Below are 26,178 nucleotides of genomic sequence, written 5' to 3' on the forward strand. Positions count from 1 at the left end.
GGGAAAAAGACAAGTCTTCAGACCTCTGAAAGATAGTGAGTGGTCAGGAAATGAGTGCATATCCTGTCTGTGTCTCTTCATCAGATGTTTTGATGGTTTCCGCAGTCTGCCATTACCTCAGTACTCAGGTGTGGGTCTGTTTGATTCATCACAGGTGGGTTTAAGAGCCCTGTAGGACTTATTACACTTCAGAAAGGCCCCGTGAAAGAAAGCCAGAACAAATGTTTCATACGTTAGGTTTGGATTTATTCGGATATTCCGGTTCACATTCAGGCTTCAGGCATATTTTACTGAATTCAGCTGCAATTGAAACAAAACATAATTTCCATGCAGAATAAAAGCAAAGGAGGATACACTGAGAACGCTACTCATAGGCCTACACCAGTTTCATATAGATTTGATTTTTAAATGGAAAAATATAATAACAGCTTTTTTGAAACAATCAGGTGATCAAAGCTGACATGTCCTATATTCAAAAACAGAAGTGGTCAAGCTGTTAGTCATGTTATGGCCAATAACCGTTAAATAGCCTAACCAAAATTAAAATTCTTTTTTTTGTCTAAACGAAACACTACAAATTAAATTTAGGCATCACAAATTTTTTTATGTCAATTATGAAAATGGATATTCATATATTTCTTAAAAGGTACCATCTAACGGTAACATTAAATAAGTATCAATCAATAAATTATCATCATCATCATCACCACAGGTGAGAGCCCAGTCTTTTACGGTGAACGTGATTTCACCAAGTATGTTCCAGGATCAACATTCCAATCAACCAATCAGATTTGAGGGACAAGTTTACAGTTTATGTCAAGTTTAGGTTTACAACAAGGGTTAGGGGCTTCTGCACAACTCTTATTCCCCTATCATTTCCCTCTGATTTGAGAGAGAAGTTATGGGGAAGGGATAGGTTTAGTGATAGGGTTAGCACTACTTTTTCAGACAGGAATGATGTTCAAGGATCAAGAAAATATATTGATCCAGGAAAGAGGTGAATGTCTTTTTCCAGCTCAGAAAGGCACAGTGAAAGAAAGCCAGAACAAATGTTTCATACATTAGGGTTGGATTTATTCTGACATTCAAGTTCACGTTCAGACTTCAGGCATATTTGACAGAATTCAGCTGCAATTCAAACAAAAGTATAGCTTTCACATAACATCATTCCACGTTTATGCTGTATACGAATATACTTTCCATTCTCGTTCAGATTAGTTTTTTAAAAGAAAAAATATCTGTAACAGATTTAAAAACTGTGGTGTTCCACATAAACAGATTTAAAGCCAAATGTCATTCATTTAACGAGCTATATTAAACATATTAACTTAAACGGCATTCGCAAAGTGTGCTCATACATTCTCTAATGTATTCATGTTCACAAATGCGCTAAATGCCAAATACTGTCGAGAATGAATTTGACTCTAAAACCGTCACCAGTGCTGATCCACAGCCAAAGGCACTTCCCACTATCACCACCAGAGGCGTAGCGATCATATGAGCCTGAGGCCACTTCATGACACTCGGTGCTGCTTAACACTGTACTTTTTCATATCAAAACTCCACCACATATATATGTGTACATGGGTATATATTTCATATATAACTTGATCCAATGCATACACACCAAAATATTTGGTATCAGACAAGACAAACTTTGGAGGATTGCTTTATGTTACATTAGTGCAAATGCAGTGGCATATACTGTATATTTATATATTTTTTTCTCTCTCAAGAAAACAAATAGAGAACAGAAAAGAGATGGGCTACTGCTATTGGATGCTGAGAGCATGCTAGTGCCAACAGAGCATCACAGCCCTATATTCAAGGGTCACACGATCACATTCAGGTTGGTGTTTGCTGGAGATTGTAGTTTCATAATAAAGGGTGGGGAAGAGCTGGTGTTTGGGTAGATCCAGATGTGTGAGGGGTGAAATGATTCTTTTCACCTCTGGATTCTGTGACGGTTTGGATGAGAGGGGGACTGTAGAGGGGTTTTTGATTGTATAGGTGTCCAAGGAGCATTCAGTGTGCGTAACCGTCACAGAAAGCCGACAGTTTCCCATCGGACATTCTGCTGCAACATAAGTCTTTAGGCCAGCACTGTGTGAGTTAGGTTTGGCTCAAGGCAGGTTTAGGACTGGGAGGAGGAGCAGGCAGGAGAGGCAGCGTCTTCTTTTAGCCCAGCTGCAAGGTCTGTCGCTGGGGTGTGAGTGGAGTCGTCTTGCTGGGGAACCTGGAGGCTTGAATCTGACTCTAGATGCTGTGGAGGATCCAGATCCAGGGTCTCTTGTGGTGGGGCGTCCTGTGTGGAAGAGGCGGACTGTGATGAGCCTTTCAGCTGGTTGTGGCAAAGAGGGCAGGTCTCCTGCACATACAACCACTTCTTCAAGCAGCCGGCATGGAAGAGGTGACTGCAGGGGGTGATCACAGCTGACGTCATGTCCTAGATTCAAGAACAGAAAAGGTTAGATCTAAAAAAAAAAAATTGTGCAGCCAAATTGATTAATCGCATCTAATAGTTTGGATAATAGTAAAAGTTTGTTTACATGATATAGTCTGTGTGTTAGGGGTGGCACGGTACATGAAAAAACATCCGAACCGTTCGGTTCGCTTGTCTCGGTTCGGTGCGTGTGTGCGTCGCACGGTTCGACTTCGACGTATGCGCAATGTAGCCTCGTGCCCGTGCTAATACAATGCTAAATCATAAATCAGATGTATGTAGAATAACATTATGATGTCCAGCAATCGATTTAAATAGTACACTGGGTTTACTTAGACATTTAACTTAGAGATCTACTCCACTATGTTGTTTTTTCACGTGAATAAATACATAGGTCGACTGTTTCACAAATGTAGCCTACTTTAATGGTCCAGTGGCAGAACTCTTGCCAAGCGTGTCATAGGTTCATCAAAACCGATTATGTTTATCAGTGGTTGTATATCAAGCAGGGACAGATTTGTGTGAATTTTGCTTTGTGATTTCACCAGAACGAATAGAGAGTCTCCACAGCGGATTGAAGCACGCGTCCGAGTGAAGACTGCGGCGTGTGCACGAGCCACAAGAGAACACTGTATCAGCGCCACTGATCTCAGCAACGAGCACTTTGATCACTTGATTAAAAAAAAAAAAAATTTCAGCGCTAGATTGCTTCTTATTTAACAAGCGAACGAAACGAATAATTTGCTAGTTAACTGGAGATGTTTTATTTATTTGTATTGGTACATCCGTGCCGCGAGATGTTTCAAAAGTGGTGGGGACAATATCGACCCTGGGGTACATGTCCCACCTGCAAATTACGCCTATGATGACGAGACACGAGGAGAAATTGACAAAGAAGTGTCCGACACAGCCCACGCAGCTCCCCAGATGGATGGACCTCCAGGGCCACTGAAAGTTTCCTCACGGTGACCGCTCACTCACTATATTACTTCGAAATGGGAAATGAGAAGCTGCGTTTTGCAAACACGCCCCATTTATGAAATAAATCAATTAATAATTAGATAATTAAGCTATATATCATATGCTGAAGTACATTTTTGGAGTGTTAAAGATTAAAAGAAAAAAATAACAACAAGAACCGTACAGAACCGAAAACCGTGACCCTAAAACTGTGATATGAACCGAACCGTAGGTTTTGTGAACTGTGCCACCCCTAGTGTGTGTATATATATATATTATAAAATGAATATATATTTCATATATATATATTTCTGTGTGTGTGTGCGTATCTGTGTACATATACATATATATACATACACAGTGTATAATTAATCACGATTAACTGAACTGACAGCACTAAAAAAAAATATACTGATAATTATAATGTACAATATGAAAAATGTATATTCATTTTGAGATATATATTAAAACAAATTATAATCATTATTATTTATTCTTATCATCACTAATATTTTTATAATAATGGAAAATTACATTATTATTATTATTATTAGTAGTAGAAGTATCATCACATTATCACCTTCGCTCCACATCGTGCCTAACAACGGCCCTTAACTGTTCTAAATTCACTGTAAACCACGGCTTCACAAGGCTTATTGCTTTAGTCAGTACAGTGTATTAAAATAACTCTCAGTAACAACAGGGTGAAAGAGGTGCCTAACGTATTATATGTGCACTGTCATGCACATAGACTTAATCTTATTCTAGTGGACTGTGTACGAAATATCCAGCCTGCTGTACAAATGCTCTACAATTTTGTTTTCTGGTTCAGTGGTCCATGACATTTTCATTTGGTGAGCTTGAACCATCTGAACAGCCAGTCGAGTTGAAGAAACTTAGTGAAACACGTTGGGCATGTCAGCACTCTGCATTGTGGGCAATAAAGAAAATAAAAATAAAAAATTCACTCCCTGCCATTCTGGCCACTTTGCAGGATGTTCGAGTGCACACAAATACGAGGCGAAAAACAGATGCCAGGGCAATGCAGGGGCTTATCGACCAACAATTTGTTTTGCGCCTCATTTTATTTGAGGACATTTTCCGGATCACCAAATTTGCTTCAGACCAGCTGCAGTCACCCAATCTGGACATCTCATCAGCAAGTGATCTGATCCAATCTGTCGTCACAGCACTATCTGAAAAACGTTCTGAGGAATATTGGAGCGATATACAAAACCGTGCAAATGAACTGTGTGCCAAGGTTGGCCTAGCATCGGGGAGCATATCACCACAAAGGAGAGATGCCCGACAACAAAGCCAAGTTTTTGGCTTTTATTAAGTTGTTGACAGATTGGTCAGTGAATTGACGAGACGCTTCTCTAAAGATGCCGACGATGTGATGATGGGGCTCTCAGCCCACAACACAAGTCATTCTTAGACAAGAAGTGTCTATTGCCATCACTGAAGAAAATTTTAATGCAGAGATGCACCAAGTCCGGCGTTTGCTTGAAAGAAAAACAAAACAAGGACACTCGATTAAAAACACTTCTGAATTGCTATTACTTATGGAACCATATAAAGATGCATTTATGGACTTGCACAAACTCATCTTGATATCCCTGACACTTCCTGTGACATCTGTGAGAGATCTTTTTCCCGTCTCCGACGCTTGAAAATATATCTGAGAAGCAAGTGTGGGGATGCCCGAAACAGCGATATATATATATAAAATTGTGTAGCTCCCCATATCAATGATCTAGCACCCCCTTAGCACCTGCGTTAAAAATGATCTGGCGCCGCCCCTGCTTAGAGAACTGTATTAACAAGAGCGATGCACCCTAACTAAACCCACCATCACTCTACCACAGAAATAGACAAGGAATGGACCTGGACATCCATCACAAACACAAATCGTCACATCCACACACACCTGGTAGCAGATGGAACAGATGTCATTGTGTAGTTGGAGTTGTTGGTGAGAAGCTGTTGGCAGGCTCTTGATCTTGTTGACAGCATCTCTGCGGAGCAGGAAACTCTGCCAGCCCAGCTGGGCCCTCAGCCACACGTTATAGTAAGAATGGATGAGCACGATGGTAGAGCCCATCACGGTCCACTCCCCAAACACAGTCTCGGACACACCGTACGCGACCACGCACAGCGCAACCAGGAACTCCAGCAGCCGGTAGGTGCAGTTCACCCAGTAGATGACATCATCCATGTTCTCCACCGGAGCCTTGCGGAGCTCCTCCACCATGAAGAGGATGTAGATCAGCAGTGTTCCCAGCACCTGGCAGTGAAACAGTTCAAAACAGAGGGACAACAGATGAATTTCACATTACACAAATAAAACTCCCATAATGGTCAACTGTAATAGGCTTTTCAGGGTTAATGACCAGAGAGCAGGGGCTTGCTCAGTGGATGGCCGACGATGGCGCTCCAATTAAACAAATACTTAATATAAAAATAAAATCATTTATTTATTAATATTTGTTATTAACAAATGTTATTGGAAATGTTATTATCAGTACAAATGCAAAATTACTACTATCTTATTATTAAATGTTACTAAATTAAATATTTAAATAACACTAAATATTCTATTTTTTATAATTATACATAATTATTATTAAATAAACACAATATAGCTGTTGGTTGACAAATTATATAAATAATGTAAATAAAATGAATATAAATAAAAATACGGATAAAAATTATACGAATAAAAAAGAAATATTATTCTGTTTATTAGCCTGGCTGTTATATCATTCTAACACAACTCTTGACTTCACTTGCAGAGATTACTCACTGTTAGTACTGCCGTCATATATATTTACATTTTCATTTACATTTATTCATTTAGCTGACGCTTTTATCCAAAGCGACTTACAATTGCTATATATGTCAGAGGTCGCACGCCTCTGGAGCAACTAGGGGTTAAGTGTCTTGCTCAGGGACACATTGGTGTCTCACAGTGGATTCGAACCCGGGTCTCTCACACCAAAGGCATGTGTCTTATCCATTGTGCCACACCACCACACCATTCATATATATATAATTTTTTTTTCAAAATGAAGTTGTCGAACATTCTTTTACATTCATCCCCCCACATATAGGATGCAAAGATTCTCTTAAACCAGAGTTTCATTTCTCCTTTCTTTAAGAATAAACTATGTATATTTCATTTTTTATGAATTACAGGAGTTTTATCTCTATACTATGATAAGGTTAGCGGAAAACAAGAACATCATCCAAAAGAAACTGGAAGGTTTACTTTATATAAGAAATATTAGAAAACATCATTAGAGAGCTAAAAAGAAATCATATTCTTCATGGTGTAGTGTCTTCTATTGGAACTGCTACCAAAACTACCAAAATTGTTTGTCAAGATTACATTGACATAACATGTCATATCAGGAATAAAAATTTTAAATAATGGCATCATAAATGTTGCTATTCCAGCTAGAATCAAGCAAAAAAAACAAAAACAAAACATTTTGTCTTGCTAATGCGCACGTGACTGGCACTTTTAACCCAACGGCAGAACTTCCTACAGCGCCATATTGTGTGTTTCAATTACTCCCATATAATTTTCTGAGTGTTTCTGACACAGGTTTTTAAGGTTAAAAAAACACAAGTAACAGGTCTAGATAGAACTCTTTTAACTTGAGCGCCATGCTTTTAGAATCCAGTGTCAGTGATGCTGCAAAAGACACCAGGCGCAAGCGCAATGGTCAAACGTAGAAAAACAATGGAAAAGCAATGCAGTGGAAAAAGCTTTCTGATGGTGTTTTTGAGTACCTGTAGTGAGGTCAGAATGCTGGAGGAGATGATGATAAGCAGCCAAAAGTCCATGTGAAAGAACTGACATATCATGTAGGACATGTAGGCCGGGAACACCAGCAGGAACAAGCACAGGCTAACCGCACGGAAATGCTTCCATAAACTCCTGTTGGTAATGATGATTATAAAATAATCAGAATACTGAATTACAACGTCCACTCGCATAATACATGACTTCAACCTTCATTGTTATGTACTTGTCTCTGGAGGCTCCCAGCGCCAACACTATGGGATCAGCTATCTCCAGCATGGACTGCAGGATGGAGGCCACTACAATGAAGAGGATGATGCTGAGGAGGAAGGCTCTGTGGATGACCTTTAGCTCGATCAGTCCAGTCTGAACAGCAAGGATCAAAAGAGTGATTCCCTCCGTCATGCCCCTAATAGAGAGATGAGGAATTGATGGACTTCTGTGAGTTCAATGATCAATTAAGTGATAAAAAGGTGCCATAATGAATCAAATATAGACTCCACGCCAAACTGTTTAGCAGGGTTATCATAAAGGTGTAGTTTAATTGGGGGACAGAGTGGCAGCTTAATTAGAGGTACAAAGCGTGAAGAAAAGTCAAAGCTCATTTATCGAGATTAGAGGCAAGTTCAAATCCTGAATTTTGGGATCAGTAAGATGTATTAATCAAATGGCATTTTTGATAGTAAAGATGCAAAAGATTTATATTTCAAATAAATGCTGTTCATTTGAACTTTCTATTTATCCATGAATATCACGTCCAAAAAGTAAAACATATTAAGCAGCATAACTGTTTTCAACATTGATAATAAGAACTGTTTCTTGAGCACAAATCAGCATATTAGAATGATTTCATAAGAGACATCCTTCAAAAACATAAATTATAATTATTAAATAATAACAATTATATTATTATTATTATTAATAATAATAATAAAACATATAATTTTATTATTAAACCAAACAAAATGGCAACTGACAGTCAATGCTTATCATGCACATTCCTTACATGGAAAAGAAAACCTTTACTCTTTTTATAACAACTTACTTAGTTTTCTTTCTTTTCTTTCTTTTTTTTTTCATGAGAAAAAAGTTCTGAGGAACAAGAGGGTATATGAAGGGTACATGATACCTGTGCATGGTGTTGTCATTCATGAAAGCCCTGTAGCCCTGCAGGTAGAACTTGCAAAGAGTGAGCACCCCCAAAGCAACAAAGGACACGGTGAAGACCAGGCCCAGCAGAGAGTACGGAGTACAACAGCACTCTGCAATACTGGAGAGCATTTACAATTTAAGTTGCTGCGTACCTTCATGAGACCAAAATCAAACATTTACATTTACTAACACTTTATCAAATCAAAACTTTATAATGGAAAACAAATCAGGGACTCTCATATATATATATCTTATTCATCTAATTATGCTCAGGATTTATGAGCAGAGCAGCCTGAACTTCCACTCACCTGGTGAGAAAAAGGAAGAGCAGCCTCTCTCTAGACGTGGGCTGGTCTCGTGTGCTAAAATATGTGTAGATTTGCAGAGCAAACAGAACCAGCCAGAAACACATGAACAACACAGGCAGAACCAACTGATTCCACAGAGACATCCCAAGAGCCAGCAACCCATAAACCTCCACCACCTAACAGAATGAGGCAGAGAAGATCTTAATTCTTGATTCTTTCATTTGACATTCTCAAGTCTGCCCTAAAACTCACTCTTTAAGCCTCTACTGTTCCCTAGAAAGGCACTGTCTAACCTGTGCAAGCTCCCGGTATGCTGTCTTGGCCAGGTTAAATGGCACCAGCAGGTTGGAGGCTAAGAAGTAGATGACTTCCAGGCCTGTGAAAATCATGGCAAAGCGATTGACGAAAACAATGGTCTCCAAAGGGACCAGGCACAGCCTGGCCACCAGAGGAAGCAAGTGCGCTGAGAACAGCCAAATGCGCTTGGTCTGCATCACACAGGAGCATAAGGTACACACCACCAGCTGGCCTATTCAAACATACACAGAGAAAGAAAAAACATCGTTTTCATAATAGAATTGAAGATATAGGCATTTTGGTAATAATAAGAATACTAATGATACCAAACTGCAATATGGTACATTAAAGCAAAGCAAAGCACCTGAATCTGAGCTGTGTGTTCCCTACTGTACTCACTGACGTTAATGAATGCATCTGTTCTTGCTGGAGTTAATTAGGCCCTACAGAATTCAGAGGAATGGCTGAAGGATTCAGTAGCACTCAAGAACTCAATGAACACACTAGTGAAAGAGCAAGCAGTAAACTCAAGGGTGAATCTCACCAACAAATGCTAGGCTTATATATCACCACACAATGAAAAGGGATTTTTGTTTTTGTTTTTTATTGCATAAAGAAAATTAAGCCTATTAAATACCTATTAAATCCCATTCTAATTACTGTAATGCAGTACGAAAATCACCCTGTCTGTCTGATTCTGTACATAATGTTTATTTCTAGACAAATCAGCTAAATTTAAATTCAGTACAGCAATGGAATAATATATTCCTAGTACCTTACCCACAATAATGTATACCTAGGATTAAAGAAGATGTACTTTATAATTATATTTTTTTAACATGAGGCTACACTGAAGAAAATAAAAGTTACTTTAGACCAACTTATAAAATGATGTCGTTCTCAAATTATATTCATGGTTTGGAATCCAAACCTTAATTTTTTATATAAACACTAAACAAAAAAAAGTAAAACAAAAAAATGTTTTATATATATATATATATATATATATATATATATATATATATTTTAGACGCAAATAAAAATGTTACTTACAGTAAGTGGTGAATATTAATTTTTTTTGTTGCTTTTTACAACTTAATTTCACCATAAACAAAAGCTAAATTAGCTATAACATGAAAGTAGAATTTTAACCGAAGATAAAACTAAAAACATTTGTTAGTCAATGTTTAATTCAGTTAAGACAGGATAAATAAAGACAGGAATATTCTCTCCGAAATACCTTAAACGTATATTTTAATGTCTTTTAAAAATATGCTTCATCTTATGTGCTAACAGAAAAATACCAAAATAAATAAATAAATAAATAAATAACTGAACAAAACAGGTTTGCACTGGTAACAATGATTTTCATTTAAGCCAATATAAAAATGCACTTTAATATACTGTGCAGAAAATTTGAGGACAGATTAAGGAAGGTATAATCTGTTTAATTGTAATGAAAATAACATCATAACTCAAAAATCATAATGATCTAAAAACAGATTAACATGAACTAACAATGAAAAAGTATATTAATCTTGGTTAATGTTAATTTCAACACTTACCAATACATTATTAAAATCAAAAGTTTTATCAGTTAAAATTATTGGTACCACTTTACAATACATTTGTTAACATTAGATAACTATACGAGTTAACATGAACTAACAATAAACAATACTTGTACAGCATTTATTAATCTTAGTCAACAGTAATTTTAACATTTACTAATACATTTTTAACATCCAAAGTTATATTTGTTAAAATCAGTTAATGCACTGTGAACTAACATAAAATGAACAAATATATTTTTACTATCTAATATTAACAAAGATATTGATATAAATATATATAGGTATAATATTTTAAGCTTTAAAAATGTATTGCTCATTGTTAGTTCATGTTAGCAAATGCATAACTAATGTTAACAAATGACACCTTATTGTAAAGTGTTACCTTAATATTAAATGGCCAGAGCTAACATGAACTAGAACATGAACCTAAGCTAAAATGAACAACTTTCCACATGTAAAATAAATGGTGTAATTTATTATATATTTTTATTTCATTTCAGGGTGAAATATGACCTTGACATGTTCTTGATGTTGAGATTCACCCCTTATACAGTATAAAAGTCAAGAGAAACAAAAAGAGTGAGAAAGAAGTCAGAAAAACAGTTGATGAGAAAGCATGAGTCAAAAGAAGGGACAGATTTATGAAATGCAGTGAAAGAGAAAGTGAGAGAGAGTGTGTGTGTGTGAGAGAGTGTGACCTTATAAACAAGGGGAAGGGCTGACAGTATTTATGAGTGAGAAAATAAAATCAAATAAAGGAAGTGAGCAGGAGAGGTTTTGACTAAGCTGGCAACAGCTATTTTGTACTTATAGCAAAAGTGATGACAAGGGAAAATATGACATCTGCATCTCTGGCACTCGTGCAGTGTGTTTGAGGGCATGCGGCTTATGAGAGGGGAACAAGAGCGAGAAATGGCTTGACCTCTGACATCACATCCCAAGACATGCAAAACTACCTAACTCTCCACAGTGACACTAGGCGCGTTTCCATTATAGATTTGCACAAAACGTTTGCAAATTTTATCAAAGTAAAATTATTCCCAAAACCATGGCAACGTTGGTAGGATTTATGTATATCCCAGCCAGTGCACTAGCCATTATTATTAATTGAAGGAGATGTATGAGTTTTCCAAGCATTAATGGTAAGGAACGACCCTTATTATACTTGTGAGCGGCACATATGAGGTGTTTCTGGGTGTTTCTCCCTCATATCTGCTTCGAGGTCTTGATTGTGGCATTTATTTGAGGTTTAGAATCCATTATTCCTGTAATTATTTTGTCTTATATGAATTTAATAAAGAACTCTGTCTCGTATTCTGTCCAAACATACCGCGTCATCTACGTCAGGTGTCCTGTAAATGCGCAAAAGCTGTTTCCATTGCAGTTTTGCGAAATATTTCTTTTTCGAATTGCCTGAAAAACCACCTCATGCGAGCGTAAAAACTTTTTTGCGATAAATGGGAGTTTTATGCGAAATTTACGTGTTTCCGTTGGGCGTATTTTCAATTCGCAATTTAAATTTGCGCAATTTGAAGGGTAATGGAAACGCGGCTAATGACACTGCATGAGCACACTTAATTTCACATACACATACACATACAGAGCAGTAATGAGTCGGTGTGAGTCTCACACATGACAGCAATATTAACATGACTTGAAACACCCATTTGAAGTCAACATGAAATCAGAACTGATCCCGTTTACTTTATTAATGCAACTTCATAGTCATATTGTGAACGATTTATTGGTGTACGTTATTTTAGATAAAAAACAGTTGGTGTATGGAATTTTTAATCAGAATGTAATAACTTGCTCTTCCTCTAAAACATTTTTTAAGTGATATCAATCTGACACATGAACATTTCAATCAGTCCTCTTCTACTAGCAATGTAGCAAAGACAGAGACAGTAGCAAGAATGTACATTTTAAGCTCTTTAAGTTTCCCATCTGCAGACTTTGAAGGAGGAAGAATATTAGAGAAGTTGCAAGTGTATTACAAGCATTTCAATTGCTGCATTTTGTATGTATTACATTTTTTTAAGTAAAACATATGTATAAAATATTGCTGTTTATTAAAATGTATTGTTATACTGGTTCAAATAAATAAAAATGCTATTGTATATATATGTTTTATATTATCTAATATATTATTATTATCATTATAAATATATATAGTGTGACATTAATATTTATTTTATGAATTTAATTATATTGATATTAAAACAGTTCATATTTATTCATATTCATGAATTAATTACTTGTGCTAATTAAATATTAAAAACTGATATATTATTTTGGTCATCACTCTTACTATTAACTTGAATGTTTGCCTCAATATACTTCTAACTGCTTAATAATAGTTAGTAAGGTAGTTGTTAAGTTTAGGTATTGGGTAGAATATGGTCATGCAGAATAAAGCATTAATATGTGCTTTATAAGTACTAAAAAACAGCCAACATCCAAGTAATATGCATGCTAATAAGCAACTACACTCTCAGAAAAAAAGGTACAAAAGATGTCACTGGGGCAGTACCTTTACAAAAGGTAAACTTGTGTTCCTTTTAGGTACAAAAGATACCACCCCAGTGACAGTTTTTGAACCTTTTTTTCTGAGAGTGTAGTTAATAGTGAGAATTGGAAAACTAAAGTAAAGTGTTATCATCATTTTTGGGATTATTTTGCCCAGCCCTAATAGCCCTATTTCAACAGAGCACATTATTTGAAAAAAAATATTTCTTTGTTATCTTTTATCAAAACTTACTCTGAAACAACTTTTTTCAACTGGTATATGCAACAACCGCTTTTCAATCAATTGATTTTTCTCACTGAGTATCTTCCCCCAGAAATCCTTCACATTACACGGAAGTAAAAATGGGATACGAACAGCATTTCACATTGACTTTAAAAGTGTGATATAGTCTTTGGGGACTTTGTCTGGCACTTACAGATGAGCGCAGTCGTGAAGCGGTTGATGGACAGAGGCTCCAGGTACAGCGGGCCCTCGTAGCCAGACTCCAGCTCACTGCGCACATAGTCCCTGAAACACAGAACAGAGACCTTATTCTAACCTCTCACAGCGTGACATTCCCAGAGTCATCACAGCCTGTGGAGGATCTATACTTACAGCCCGAGTCAGGCAGAGCAGAGCGGTGGAACTATCAGTCCGTCTGTTTTTATCAGACTAGAATTCCTGCGAGAACATTCACTTATATAACCCTCAGCTGAGTCCCAATGAGCACAAAAACAGCCACAATTGACATTCAGAAGTCGAAAATAATCCTTTACCTTTAGATAAGGGATTTTAATAGGGGGTCCACAATAGGGATGGGCATTTCAAGCAAAAATAATATTCAAAGATCTCTAGGTAATATTCGATTATTATTCGAAAATCGCACCCCTCCCCCACATGCACACACACATGCATGTATAGGCTACACATCAGAGCATGTGAGAAAAGCGGAGCGGTGTGACGCTTAAATATAACTTAAACATAAGTTTCATATTTATATTTAAATAATATTATTTTATTTTATTTTATTTTATTTCATCTATGTTGATTATATGAAAAGGGAACCGCAAGAGAGGAGTAAGATAGGATCATAAGGTGCCCAATATATCGGGAGACATTTGGAGTGGGTCAGACAGGATTTTGACCACTTAATTAAGTTTTGTTTTGTATAAATTGTATCTTAATTTTAATCAATGTTTCATCAACCAACTGCCTGGATTTAATAAATAAGAAGCAAATATAGCAGACAATATAATCAGGACACGGAGGCGCCGGCGCATGAACTGGAGCTCGTCTCATAAATTAACCGAAACTCAGTGTATAGGCTACTTGCCTCACAGACCTGAGAAAATTATCTATAGAAAGCTTGCAATATCTACTTTTAAACAAAACAATTCAAAACGAAAAGAAACGGGCTGCTCTGTTCTTATGTAGGCTAATTCGTATGGAATGTGCATTTCTCTATAAAGGCGCGTTCACTGCTGCGAAGATTGCGAGTCAGTATCGTCAACTTTATCTTTGCAGCCGACACTGACACAGAAAACACTAGTTTATTAATAAACAATTAAAATGTCTCATGATAATCATTACTTTTGCCGGTTCTTTGTGGCAACCTTTATGCATGTGCTTGAGATGCGGAATAGGCAATATATTACGAAAACGCTTATTATGGTTTATTCTCTCCCATATATAAGTAATTAAATTAATATAAATATGCGATTAGACTAATGGCTTAAATGAACAACTACTAGTCGATTAGTCGATTAAATGAACGACTACTAGTGGTGCATGGGCAGCCCTACTTATTTTTTACATATTTTGAACCAGCATGTAACAAAGGGCATTATTCTGGGTTGAGCGAGCAGCGCTGAGTGGACTGAGCGAGCGGAGCAGAATCTTCAGAAAGGCACTCTCCGCTCTGAAGGAAATATTACCACTCCGCTCACATGCTCTGGTGTGAGACTTGATTGACAGCTTTTAGATGCGTTATTGGCATCGCCACCCTCTGGTTACATGAACGTGTCACCACCGCATCAGAACCGAAAACATGGGGATTTTTTTTAGAGACAATTGCACAACCTATTCGATATTCTATAATAAAATCAACTAATCGAATATTCGAAAATTGTGACTCATCCCTGGTCCGCAAACCCTAGGGGCTCTACAGCGCTACTGCAGGGGCTTCTACATTTTTTTAAATCTTAAATTAATTTATAAATTAAATCATTTAGTCTAACTGTGACAGTTTAGAGCATGAAGTGTCCAACATTCAACACTTTGTTTTTCGGTTAAGTGCATCATCTGGAATTTAAAGTGAACTCTTTTTATTTTTTTAACTCATCAGTGTGGACACACTACTTGCACTATTTATACCACAAAATGCAGTAGAATAGTGCACATGTTCACGAATTGGGACGCACCTCAAGTCTTCAGAAGACAACAGCTTTCGGTGAGAAATTTGATTATCAAAATGGCTTCCCATACAACATCAAAACAAATTTCTTTTGGTGGGTGAAATAGGACCCAGACATGTTATTTGGGAGATGTGGACAGAATGGATATCACACATGACACACACATACCTGAATAAACATTTACAAAGCTTGTTTCAATCCTTTACTGAGCTCGGCTTTGCTCAGAATGAGGCAGAGAGGGAATGAGTGAGGCAGGTAAGTTATGAGCTGGCAGTAATGGCTTTGCCACACTTGGGTGATCTTAATTTGAGCAGCCACTGCTTTTTCTATAGACACACATTATGCTGAGAAATGTGCTAAAAGCTCTCTCTTAATCTGACACTAAACAGCCACCTGTCAAGAGCAAAGCACCACACTATAATCACAGTCACATGAGCATGGCAGAGGAGCCTCCAGTAAAGAAATGTGTCTGTCTGCTCACATCTTAACTGTCTTTCCACCTTCAAAGCATTAAATACAAATCTCTTTGTGCAACATTATTTAAATATCCAAATACAAACTCGAAGTACAATAAAAATAAAATAAAAATATCCTGTGTGTGTTCATTAATTAATGCAAGTATCGTTAAAATAGTTGTAAAGGAACACTGAGAAAAAAGGTGTAAAAATGGTACCTTTCAGGGTACAACATATTGTCACTGGGCCAGTACCATTAAAAGGATATTTTTGAACCTTTTTTACCACAAAAAGGTTCATAGTACTACCTTAAAGTACATATTTGTACTCTAAGGTACTAATATGCAACTTTTAGGAGTAAAAAAAGGTACAAATATGTCCTTTTAAGGGTACTGCCCCAGTGACAAGCTGTTATACCCTGTAAGGTAAAATTTGTACACCTTTTTCTACCTTCCTACTAATCTACTTTTGTGTTCCATGGGGAAACTGGGTTTAGAATGACACAGAGGGAAGTAAATAAGTGTAATACTTAGGGGTGGGCGATATGGCAAAAATATCATATTACGATTTTTTTCAGGAAAATCACGATTCATGATTTTATCACGATTCTTTTTTATGTTGGTTTTACTATTTTGTGACTGAGCATTACAACTAATGCCCATATTTTAAAAACAAAGCCTTAGGTAACAAAATATAAAATAAAAAAGAATGGCAGACAGGGGCGAAAATACAAATATTTGTCATTATTTTCTTTGTTAATAAATATTAAGATCAAAGATACACATTACACATACACAACTTAATATACAAATTAAATAAACAGTGCTTTATGTTTTCAGCTACAGTAGGTGTATTTAACAGTAGCATTGAAGAAAGTAATTAAATGAACAAATATGAAAATAAAACAAAACAGACTTCACTGTAAAAATTATACATTGATACTTAAAGCTACTATTAAAGTTATCAGTCAAGAGCAGTGAGTGATTTTCTCTTTGCATTTTGTTGTTTTATTAACATTAAAGGAATAGTTCTCCTAAAAATTTAAATTGTCATAATTTACTCTCTCAAGTTGTTTTAAATTAAAGTTTCTTTCTTCTGTTGAAAATAAAAGTTATTTGGAAGAATGTGGGTAACCAAACACCAAATATTAATATTAGAAAAATATTACATTATTTTAAAGACATTATCTATTTTAGAACAACATTAGAGTGCGTAAATAATGAGATAATTTTTATTTTTGGGTGAACTATCCCTTTAAGGACAAGCGGCAGCGTGTTTACTATTACTACTGTCTCTTTAAAGGTTGTATCAGTGATTTCAGGCCCCCAAAAAAAAAAGATCACATTCATCTAATCTTTCCTAACGATCCGTTAGCTGCCCGCCCCATAAGCATGCCGTCAAAAAAACGCGTCTCTGTAGGCAGCCTAGGCTCTGAGATCTGCACACAAAAACAATTGGTTTCACCAACCACTCAAAACCAAAACAAATAGTGTTCCAACCAATCACCGACAGGGGGAGGGTGTTGTGAGGTTTCGTTAGGAAAGATTAGATGAATGTGATACATTTTTTTTGGGGCCTGAAATCACTGATACAACCTTTAAGAGTTGCGCACAACGCATCTAATATACATGCATTTGACAAGCAGATTTTCTCTCAATTTTCTCAAGTTTGCTTTTACTTTAGACATAAACGACTTTGTTTATGTAAACCTTGTGTGTATTTGACAGTATAAGCACAATAAGACTCAAAAGATAACTTAGTCCAGTATCCAGGCGCTGGTAGACAGGCTTTTAGTGCATGTGAGCTTCACGCGCTGAGAAACGCACACGTTAGAACAGCGCATCAGCACGCGAATTACATTTTTAACCGACAAGGCATTAAAGCACATGCAAATTATGAACTTTTGTGAACTGCAGTGTCCCATGCCGCTGCGTGTGAATATACGTCGCGTTGTTCAATATGTTGGGACAGAGGCGCCAGAACAGCAACTGATAGAATGCACGATACTACGATATTTCTTCAAAAGCAGATCGTGGAGACATTTTAATCGTCCACGATCAAAAATCGTCATATCGCACACTAATACTGCACAGTAATACTGTTCAAAAGTTTGGGGTCAGTAAGATTTTATAATACTTTTATTTAGCAGGGACACATTTAACACATATAATTGATCAAAAGGGACAGAAAAAAAAAAAACACATTTATAATGTTATAAAATATTTCAAATAAACACTGTTCTTTTGATCTTTTCATCAAAGACTCCTGAAAAAAATGTTTTCACAGTTTTCACAAAAATATTAAGCAGCACAAGCATTGATAATATTAAGAAAACAGTTGCTACAGTCACAATATTACTGTTTTCACTGTATTTGATCAAATAAATACAGTAATGGGCAGCATAAGAGACATTTAAAAATCTTACCAACTCCAAAACCTTAGAAGGTAATATAATATAACATTAAATAAAATTATAGAATTTTTATTTATTATATTATTAATTTGGTATGGTCTTGGGGGGCAGACGTGAATAGGCTTGGACTTGGTCCTGGTCCCCAATGCAATTGGCAATGGTAACAGCAAAATTAAAATATTCATTTTCATCTTCAATGATCCCAGTATGACCATTATTGACCATACAAAACAGAATCTTTCTGGAAAGCGGGGTTGTTCTGGTAGAAAGCAGCTTTTTCTGTCTATCTATCTATACTGAAGTCCTGAACTCTCACCTTGAGATCTGATGACCTGCGAACAGCAGCAGAGCAGTGAGCACATACAGGTAGAGCTGCACCAGGTGCTGTCGGGGCAGCGTGAGCAGAACCAGACTCAGAATGTAACCTGAAAGAGAGAGGGATAAAGAATGAGACTGCTGTTAGAACGCTATGTGAGGATGCTGTCAAGCACACAGAGGGCTCTGAGGGCACATCTCTCTCAATATCCCTCAGATCGGCAGAGAGAGTCCATTCATTCAGGCTGTCAAAGGAACTCGCACAGCCAGAGCACACTGACCGAATCTGGATATCCAGTTCATTGATAGTCACACCTGCATAAAGAGTCTCTGGCTATGTTCAGAATACTAGCATACTGGTTCGTGAGCAGAATACACTACTGTATATACTACCTGCTATTTAAATAGCATGTGAAATAACATGCAATATTAAAATATATATTTTTTTTTTAGCAAATGGCGTTCAGTTTCCAGTTTCGAAAATAAACATGGTTATTCAGAATTTTAATAATTCAAGTCGGATCTTTTGCCAGTCTGATGGATTCTAGCAAATGTAGCCCATATTATTAATATATACACTCACCTAAAGGATTATTAGGAACACCTGTTCAATTTCTCATTAATGCAATTATCTAATCAACCAATCACATGGCAGTTGCTAGTAGGGTTGGGCGATGTCCCCTAAATTGGCAGTTGACGATGTTTACAGTAAAACATCGCGATGGACGATGATATCGTCGGGGGGGGGGGGGGGGGGGGGGGGGGGGGGGCTGACCATCACGAAGAGAGAGAGAGTACACTTCTACTGTGTTTACGCCACGGGAATACTCGGCTTGGCATTTTGAAATATTTATGTGTTTATTTGGCTGTTTAGGCTCGCAACCGAAGACAAAGACTATATTCTTGTCCGTGTTGCGCTCGGAGCGCGCGCACAGCATCCTGTCAGTACAATTCAGTTCTCTTTCGCGACTTATCGCGCTTTTAATATTTATTTTCAATATAAAGCACATCCTGCTCTTTTCTTTCTCATTCATTCATGTTTTATTATTAATAACTTTAAACAGAATCGTCAACTGAAATCTGCGCGGATTATCAACAATACGACACATTATAGGACATAAAGGGTCTCTGCGGCAAAAGTGAAAGTACCAGCGGCCAGCGGGTGAAATGTTTCGAAATGTCTCTTTGAACAGTAAAGCACCCGTTTCAATAAAAGGATATATTAAAGTTTATATAGCCTACTTTTACATTTTCGGTGCTGTTCTAAAATGATTTTCGCCATCACCTTAAACAAGCAGCGGCTGCTTGAATCCCAGTGCAGGAGCTGTTAGGTTACCACAGAAACGTAAGCGGTTAGTTGATTGCTGTGGTGACTCGTGACACTCGCGAACAGCACTGAACACGCACGTCTTAATTTTTTTATCGTTCGTTGGTAAAGGGTGAGAGACCTTGCGAGCCACATGATTTTTGCCTAAGAGCCAGGTTCCCAACCACTGGTGTACACACGAACACGAACTGCCGTGAGACTGGGCTGTTCTGACAGGGTGGGGGGCGTGGCATCACGATGGTGGCTCACCATCGTGATGTCGGTCAGCCATCACGATGGACGATGATATCGTCCATCGGCACAACCCTAGTTGCTTCAATGCATTTAGGGGTGTGGTCCTGGTCAAGACAATCTCCTGAACTCCAAACTGAATGTCAGAATGGGAAAGAAAGGTGATTTAAGCAATTTTGAGCGTGGCATGGTTGTTGGTGGCAGACGGGCCGGTCTGAGTATTTCACAATCTGCTCAGTTACTGGGATTTTACATGCACAACCATTTCTAGGGTTTACAAAGAATGGTGTGAAAAGGGAAAAACACCCAGTATGTGGCAGTCCTGTGGGCGAAAATGCCTTGTTGATGCTAGAGGTCAGAGGAGAATGGGCCGACTGATTCAAGCTGATAGAAGAGCAACTTTGACTGAAATAACCACTCGTTACAACCGAGGTATGCAGCAAAGCATTTGTGAAGCCACAACACGCTCAACCTTGAGGCGGATGGGCTACAACAGCAGAAGACCCCACCGGGTACCACTCATCTCCACTACAAATAGGAAAAAGAGGCTACAATTTGCACGAGCTCACCAAAATTGGACAGCTGAAGATTGGAAAAATGTTGCCTGGTCTGATGAGTCTCGATTTCTGTTGAGACATTCAGATGGTAGAGTCAGAATTTGGCGTAAACAGAATGAGAACATGGATCCATCATGCCTTGTTACCACTGTGCAGGCTGGTGGTGGTGTTGTAATGGTGTGGGGGATGTTTTCTTGGCACACTGTAAGCCCCTTAGTGCCAATTGGGCATCGTTTAAATGCCACGGCCTACCTGAGCATTGTTTCTGACCATGTCCATCCCTTTATGACCACCATGTACCTATCCTCTGATGGCTACTACCAGCAGGATAATGCACCATGTCACAAAGCTCGAATCATTTCAGATTGGTTTCTTGAACATGACAATGAGTTCACTGTACTAAAATGGCCCCCACAGTCACCAGATCTCAACCCAATAGAGCATCTTTGGGATGTGGTGGAACGGGAGCTTCGTGCCCTGGATGTGCATCCCACAAATCTCCATCAACTGCAAGATGCTATCCTATCAATATGGGCCAACATTTCTAAAGAATGCTTTCAGCACCTTGTTGAATCAATGCCACGTAGAATTAAGGCAGTTCTGAAGGCGAAAGGGGGTCAAACACAGTATTAGTATGGTGTTCCTTCCTAATAATCCTTTAGGTGAGTGTAGACAATCATTAATGCTGGCATTCTAACCAACACCATTTCGAGTGTGATTTAGCTTTTATAAAAGTTACATAGTAACTTACATTGTAATCACAATATTGACAACTCCTTTGTCTATTTTTGGACCGGCAACAAAAATAGCTCTGTGTTTCCCAAGCAACATTATTGCCGTTCATGTATGAATCAGTGTGTTTGAACAAATCATTTGAGTGAACGATTAGAAGACACACTAACATAGAAAGTTACATGTTTAATTCCTAAATTAATGAATTGTTTTGTTTTCGAATGAATCGGTTGAGTGACTAAATTAATTCACTACGGATGTGAAATGAAATTATACTTATGAGTTATGAGTGTTAAACAAATGCAATGGTAATGTTATTCAAATTTTAATTAGGTAGTTTATCACAAACAGCAGCCAACCAGCAAACTAGAAGAATGGATAAAAATAAAATAAAATCCGAAGGCTTTATCTTAAAAATCTAGTTTGTTTAGCTATAACAGTTTATATATTATTAAAGTCTGACAGCTGTGCTAGGAAGCTGAAAGAAACATAAAGAGTCGTGGCTATGGAAATTATACACAGTCTTGTCTAATGGCATTGTTGTAACCTGTAAGGTTTTACAGCCTTCAAGTGTCATGTCAAAAGCACATAGAACCCATAATAATCAGCGATACAGTGTTGTGCTGCTTTAGACAACAGGACAAATGGATTTGGATTTGAAATGTCTAGGTAGTTGGACTTAGAAGAATGTTGCAAACCATATTCTTTTGCAAGAAGTTTCAGCTCGTTTCATCTAGAATCCTTGGTGATTCACTCACCTTAAATGCTATTTTGAGCCTACAGTATGTTATGGCCATCAGTGAGAAAAATCAATTGGAGGATCTAGAATGGGAAAAAATTGGCTAATACAAATTCAACATAAAACTTATTATTGGAAATATCATAATTTATTATTGGAATGTTTCCATTAGACATTTATCTTATAAAATGCCTCTGATGATGCAATATAAAAAAATAAAAAAAAGGTGCTTTTTAAATGAAATTTAAATGAACACATTTAGTATCATGTCATAATGACCACGAGTACTGTAGTACATCATTCAACCTCCACTCTGACATTAAGTGGCTCACGTTGACGTCAGTGTGCGTGTTCCACCGAGTGTGTATGTTCAAATGAGTGTGTGTAGACAGGATGAGGCAGGAGATTAAGGCTTTTGCCATGCACAGATTAGGCCTTCATTACGCCACTGCCAAACCCTCTTGATCCCTCTTGTTGCGTAACTGTTTGTCTGACATTCAGCACTCATCCTCTCACCCGTTCCTCCAGTTCACTTCTGCCATTCACAAATATGAAAACATGTGCCATATCCCACTGTCTAGAACACAGGAGAAACACAAAACAGTGGAAACGTTCTACTGGCAGGAAGGCACAAAGTTTATCTCAGTATTGATTAATGCGGAGTATGCTGGCACGCTAGCTTGGACCAATGCAATTACCTGGGAATAAAGTTAACGCTGAAATATGAGGAAGCTCTTGCCAAGTCAGAGAGCAGAGGAATTGGCCAGCTTTGTGGCTGGATAAAATGTTGAAAGACAGCTCATATTATCCATAGGTAGTAAAGATGGAAAGTGCCTGTGATCTTGCTGACAGTAGATGTTCTCCATGTCCATGACCTCTTTGCTATAGTGCCTTCAGCCAGACCAAACTCGTGTGTGTGTCAGGGAGGCCACAAATACATTATATTTCCTCAATATAATGATAGAATATATGGATCTTAACTGTTTGAAGAAAGAATAGAGCTGTTCTGCAGAAATGTCAGCTCCTGGTGTTAGGCAAGGCCATCTCTATTAGTTTTAATGTGCCTGCAGTGTCATATTTTAAAATTGAAGTGTTCCAACAGACAGGACAGGACTATTTTTTCTGCTTCATCAGTGTAAAATTCACAGGAGCTTCTCAGGGCCAGGTGGTTTTTCTCAACATTAATACAAACCCAGCAAGCCTGAGATTAAAGAAGTCCAAAGTTTCTCCTGACAGCAATACTTTTCACCTGTGGGAGCTTCTGTACTTGGACTCTGTCCAACATTCAGCAGGGGGTTCTGAGGGTAACCATCGACATTGGACAAGTTGCACTGCAGAACAAAGCTGCAGCCAAGAACAAAAGCTGCTGAATCTCTATTAAACAGAACACTAGTAAGGGCTCTGCTAGTGGTAGCTTTGAAATTCCTGCTGAAAAATCCAGCATTGCTGGTCACCAGCATAAGTTATGTTTCGCATGCAGGGACCAGCGTGGGAAGCAAAGTACTGGTGGACAGGCACCAGCTCAATTTTGATTGAAAACAGCATGACTGGTCCATCAGTACAGCTGGAATTCATGCTGGTTTATGCTGGATTTTTCAGCCAGGATGTCATCATTGCTTCTAAACAATGGCTAATGTCAGAGCATCAATGCGCTAATATGGCGCACTGCAGAAATGTGCAAAATTAAGTCATTTGTTTTCTGCCACTTTGTGAGCATCATAACTGAGAAAAACAAATAATGTCTGTTAGTTTTAAATGATAAATTTATTATTCTGAATACATTCAACCTACTGTATATGTGGGTATTCTCAGTCAGTTATTTTGGAAAGAGCGTCACACTGACTTGTTGTGTTTAATAAAAGAGTGAATGACATTTATAAGAGGAAAAAATGAATTTTTTTTTGAAGGAAAACAATTTAGCAAATCAAGTTTAAAACGTGCAACATTTTTAAAAATGTACTCTGCATTTATTTTGGTTTCGTATGTTATAAAATGTTTAAACATGTGGCAACACTTTACAATAAGGTTTCATTTGTTAATATGAACCTAACAATAAACAATAATTGTACAGAATTTAATTATCTTAATTTCAACTAACTTTTTCGTTAGTTAATGCACTGTTATCTAACAAGAACCCAAACATTTTTATTAACTAACAATAACAAAAGTTAATAAATGCTGTAAGAATATATTGCTCATTGTTTGTTATAATGTTAGTTAATGCCTTAACTAATGTTAACAAATGAGACCTTACTATAAAGGGCTACCAAAAATGGTATACTAGTTTTAAGAAAGGTTTAAAGTTTAAATATAAATTTGCTTTTAACAAATTAAATAGTATATATATTTTTACAGATATCATGAATAATTCATACATATTATGTTTTTGCAGAGTCATACCACATGACATTCTTTCTATGATATAATTTTCTGTTTTCTTTTTTTTTTCTGCTTGTCTTTTAATGTTGTTTTGGACCAAATGACTGATATGAAGGACAAAAGATTTCTAACGTCAATAAGCAAAATGCAGTTTTGATAAAATGTCATATGTAAAACAAATATTATATTATTTTTTTATATCAGTTATATCACCCTAACCCAAATTTCACAGTGCATTCATTCAAACAATTACTTTTCATTCTGTAAACTGGATGTACAGTATGGCGCATTGTTTTGTGCTTTGCAATTTGCTGGGTGGTGTTCTGTGTTCTAAAGCTATTACCAGAAGCTGCCATTCTTATTGTACGAACATATCCGCATGTAACCTCAAAAGCCTCCTCTCCAGGGTAAATAACAACCACATGGGCAAAGCGCATGACCACACATACAAGACAAATCAGGGTCATTAGGGTTTGTTCCTTTAGGTACTATACAAACACCAGCTTTCCTGGAGTCTGCAGCTTTAATTAAAGTTTATAAACCAACATGGGGTTACTTGGGTGAAGTTGTACTTAAGTCTCTTAGAAACAAGACCAAATGAGCTGAAACCTAAAAAAATAAAATAAATAAAGCATGCTCCAGAAGTCAGAAACCCATTCAGATAGAAAAACAAACAGACAATTGAGAAGGAGGGGGAAATGAAGTCATTCACAACAAAAACGGTTTCAAATCACACACATCAACACAGCACGAGCCCTGTGAATAACTCATGATCTGTGTCTGTTGGGATGTGCAGCAGATGATGCCACGCTCCACTGAGTCTTTTCAAAGCTCAGTACAGGGGGCTGTCTGAGAGACCTGTGGTGACCTGACTCCACCATTGTCAGCACTAGGACCACAGGGTAAATAACATTGAGAAAAAGGTTTGAATAGATTTTATTTATTTATTTTCTGGTGATTTTTCTTTTGCATGCAAGGCTTTTGGACAGTACATTTCAGTCTTTCCCACGCTCCACTCAATCATCTTGCTGCTTGTGCCACCATTATTCAAATGAGTGGAAATCTGGAGCAAAAACTCTCAATGCGATGAACAGACCCCCTGTCTGACCTCTAGAACAATTTGTTTCTCTCCTCTTCCAATTGCAAAGAATCTTCATAGACTGCTTGACTGTCCTCAACTATAACAAACCACACTTTATCTTCTATAACAGCATTGTTATGCTTTAGCCAATCCCAAACTCATGAGAAAACAACTATTTTACAAGGTGGTCATTTTATATGAATTCGTAGGGAAACGTAAGATTTTTGGAAGAAAATGTGCCTAACCCTGGTAGGCCGTAAGCAGATCGTACAAAAACATCTAAGGTCAGTCCAAATTCAATTTTTATGCAAATCTGATTGGAATCCGATCAGATTTAGATAGTGTGAACGGTTAAAAATCACATGCGATCTTTACAAATCCGTTTCAAGCTACATTCATATGTGGTTCATATGTAAGATAATTAGGTACTTTAGTTATTATTAACACAATAACGTAACACATGCAGGCTACGTTTCTCAAC

General features: G+C 37.3%; 1 protein-coding gene across 2 annotated transcripts in view; it reads right to left on the reverse strand.

Annotated features, from left to right (window-relative positions):
* Nucleotides 1-233: 233 nt before the first annotated feature.
* rnf145a (ring finger protein 145a) overlaps nt 234-26,178 on the reverse strand; it is a 40,764-nt gene continuing 14,819 nt past the window's right edge. For both annotated transcript variants that reach the window (XM_084429904.1, XM_084429903.1), the window contains exons 4-12: nt 18,653-18,761; nt 13,491-13,582; nt 8,968-9,203; nt 8,675-8,850; nt 8,344-8,484; nt 7,441-7,623; nt 7,202-7,349; nt 5,334-5,690; nt 234-2,446 (exon numbers count right to left, since the gene is read on the reverse strand). In XM_084429904.1, coding sequence (XP_084286030.1) covers nt 2,135-2,446; nt 5,334-5,690; nt 7,202-7,349; nt 7,441-7,623; nt 8,344-8,484; nt 8,675-8,850; nt 8,968-9,203; nt 13,491-13,582; nt 18,653-18,761 — 1,754 coding nt within the window. In that variant the 3' untranslated portion in view covers nt 234-2,134. The remainder of the gene's footprint in view (nt 2,447-5,333; nt 5,691-7,201; nt 7,350-7,440; nt 7,624-8,343; nt 8,485-8,674; nt 8,851-8,967; nt 9,204-13,490; nt 13,583-18,652; nt 18,762-26,178) is intronic.

This window comes from Rutilus rutilus (genome assembly GCF_951802725.1).
Source record: "Rutilus rutilus genome assembly, chromosome: 14".
Taxonomy (NCBI): Eukaryota; Metazoa; Chordata; class Actinopteri; order Cypriniformes; family Leuciscidae; genus Rutilus; species Rutilus rutilus.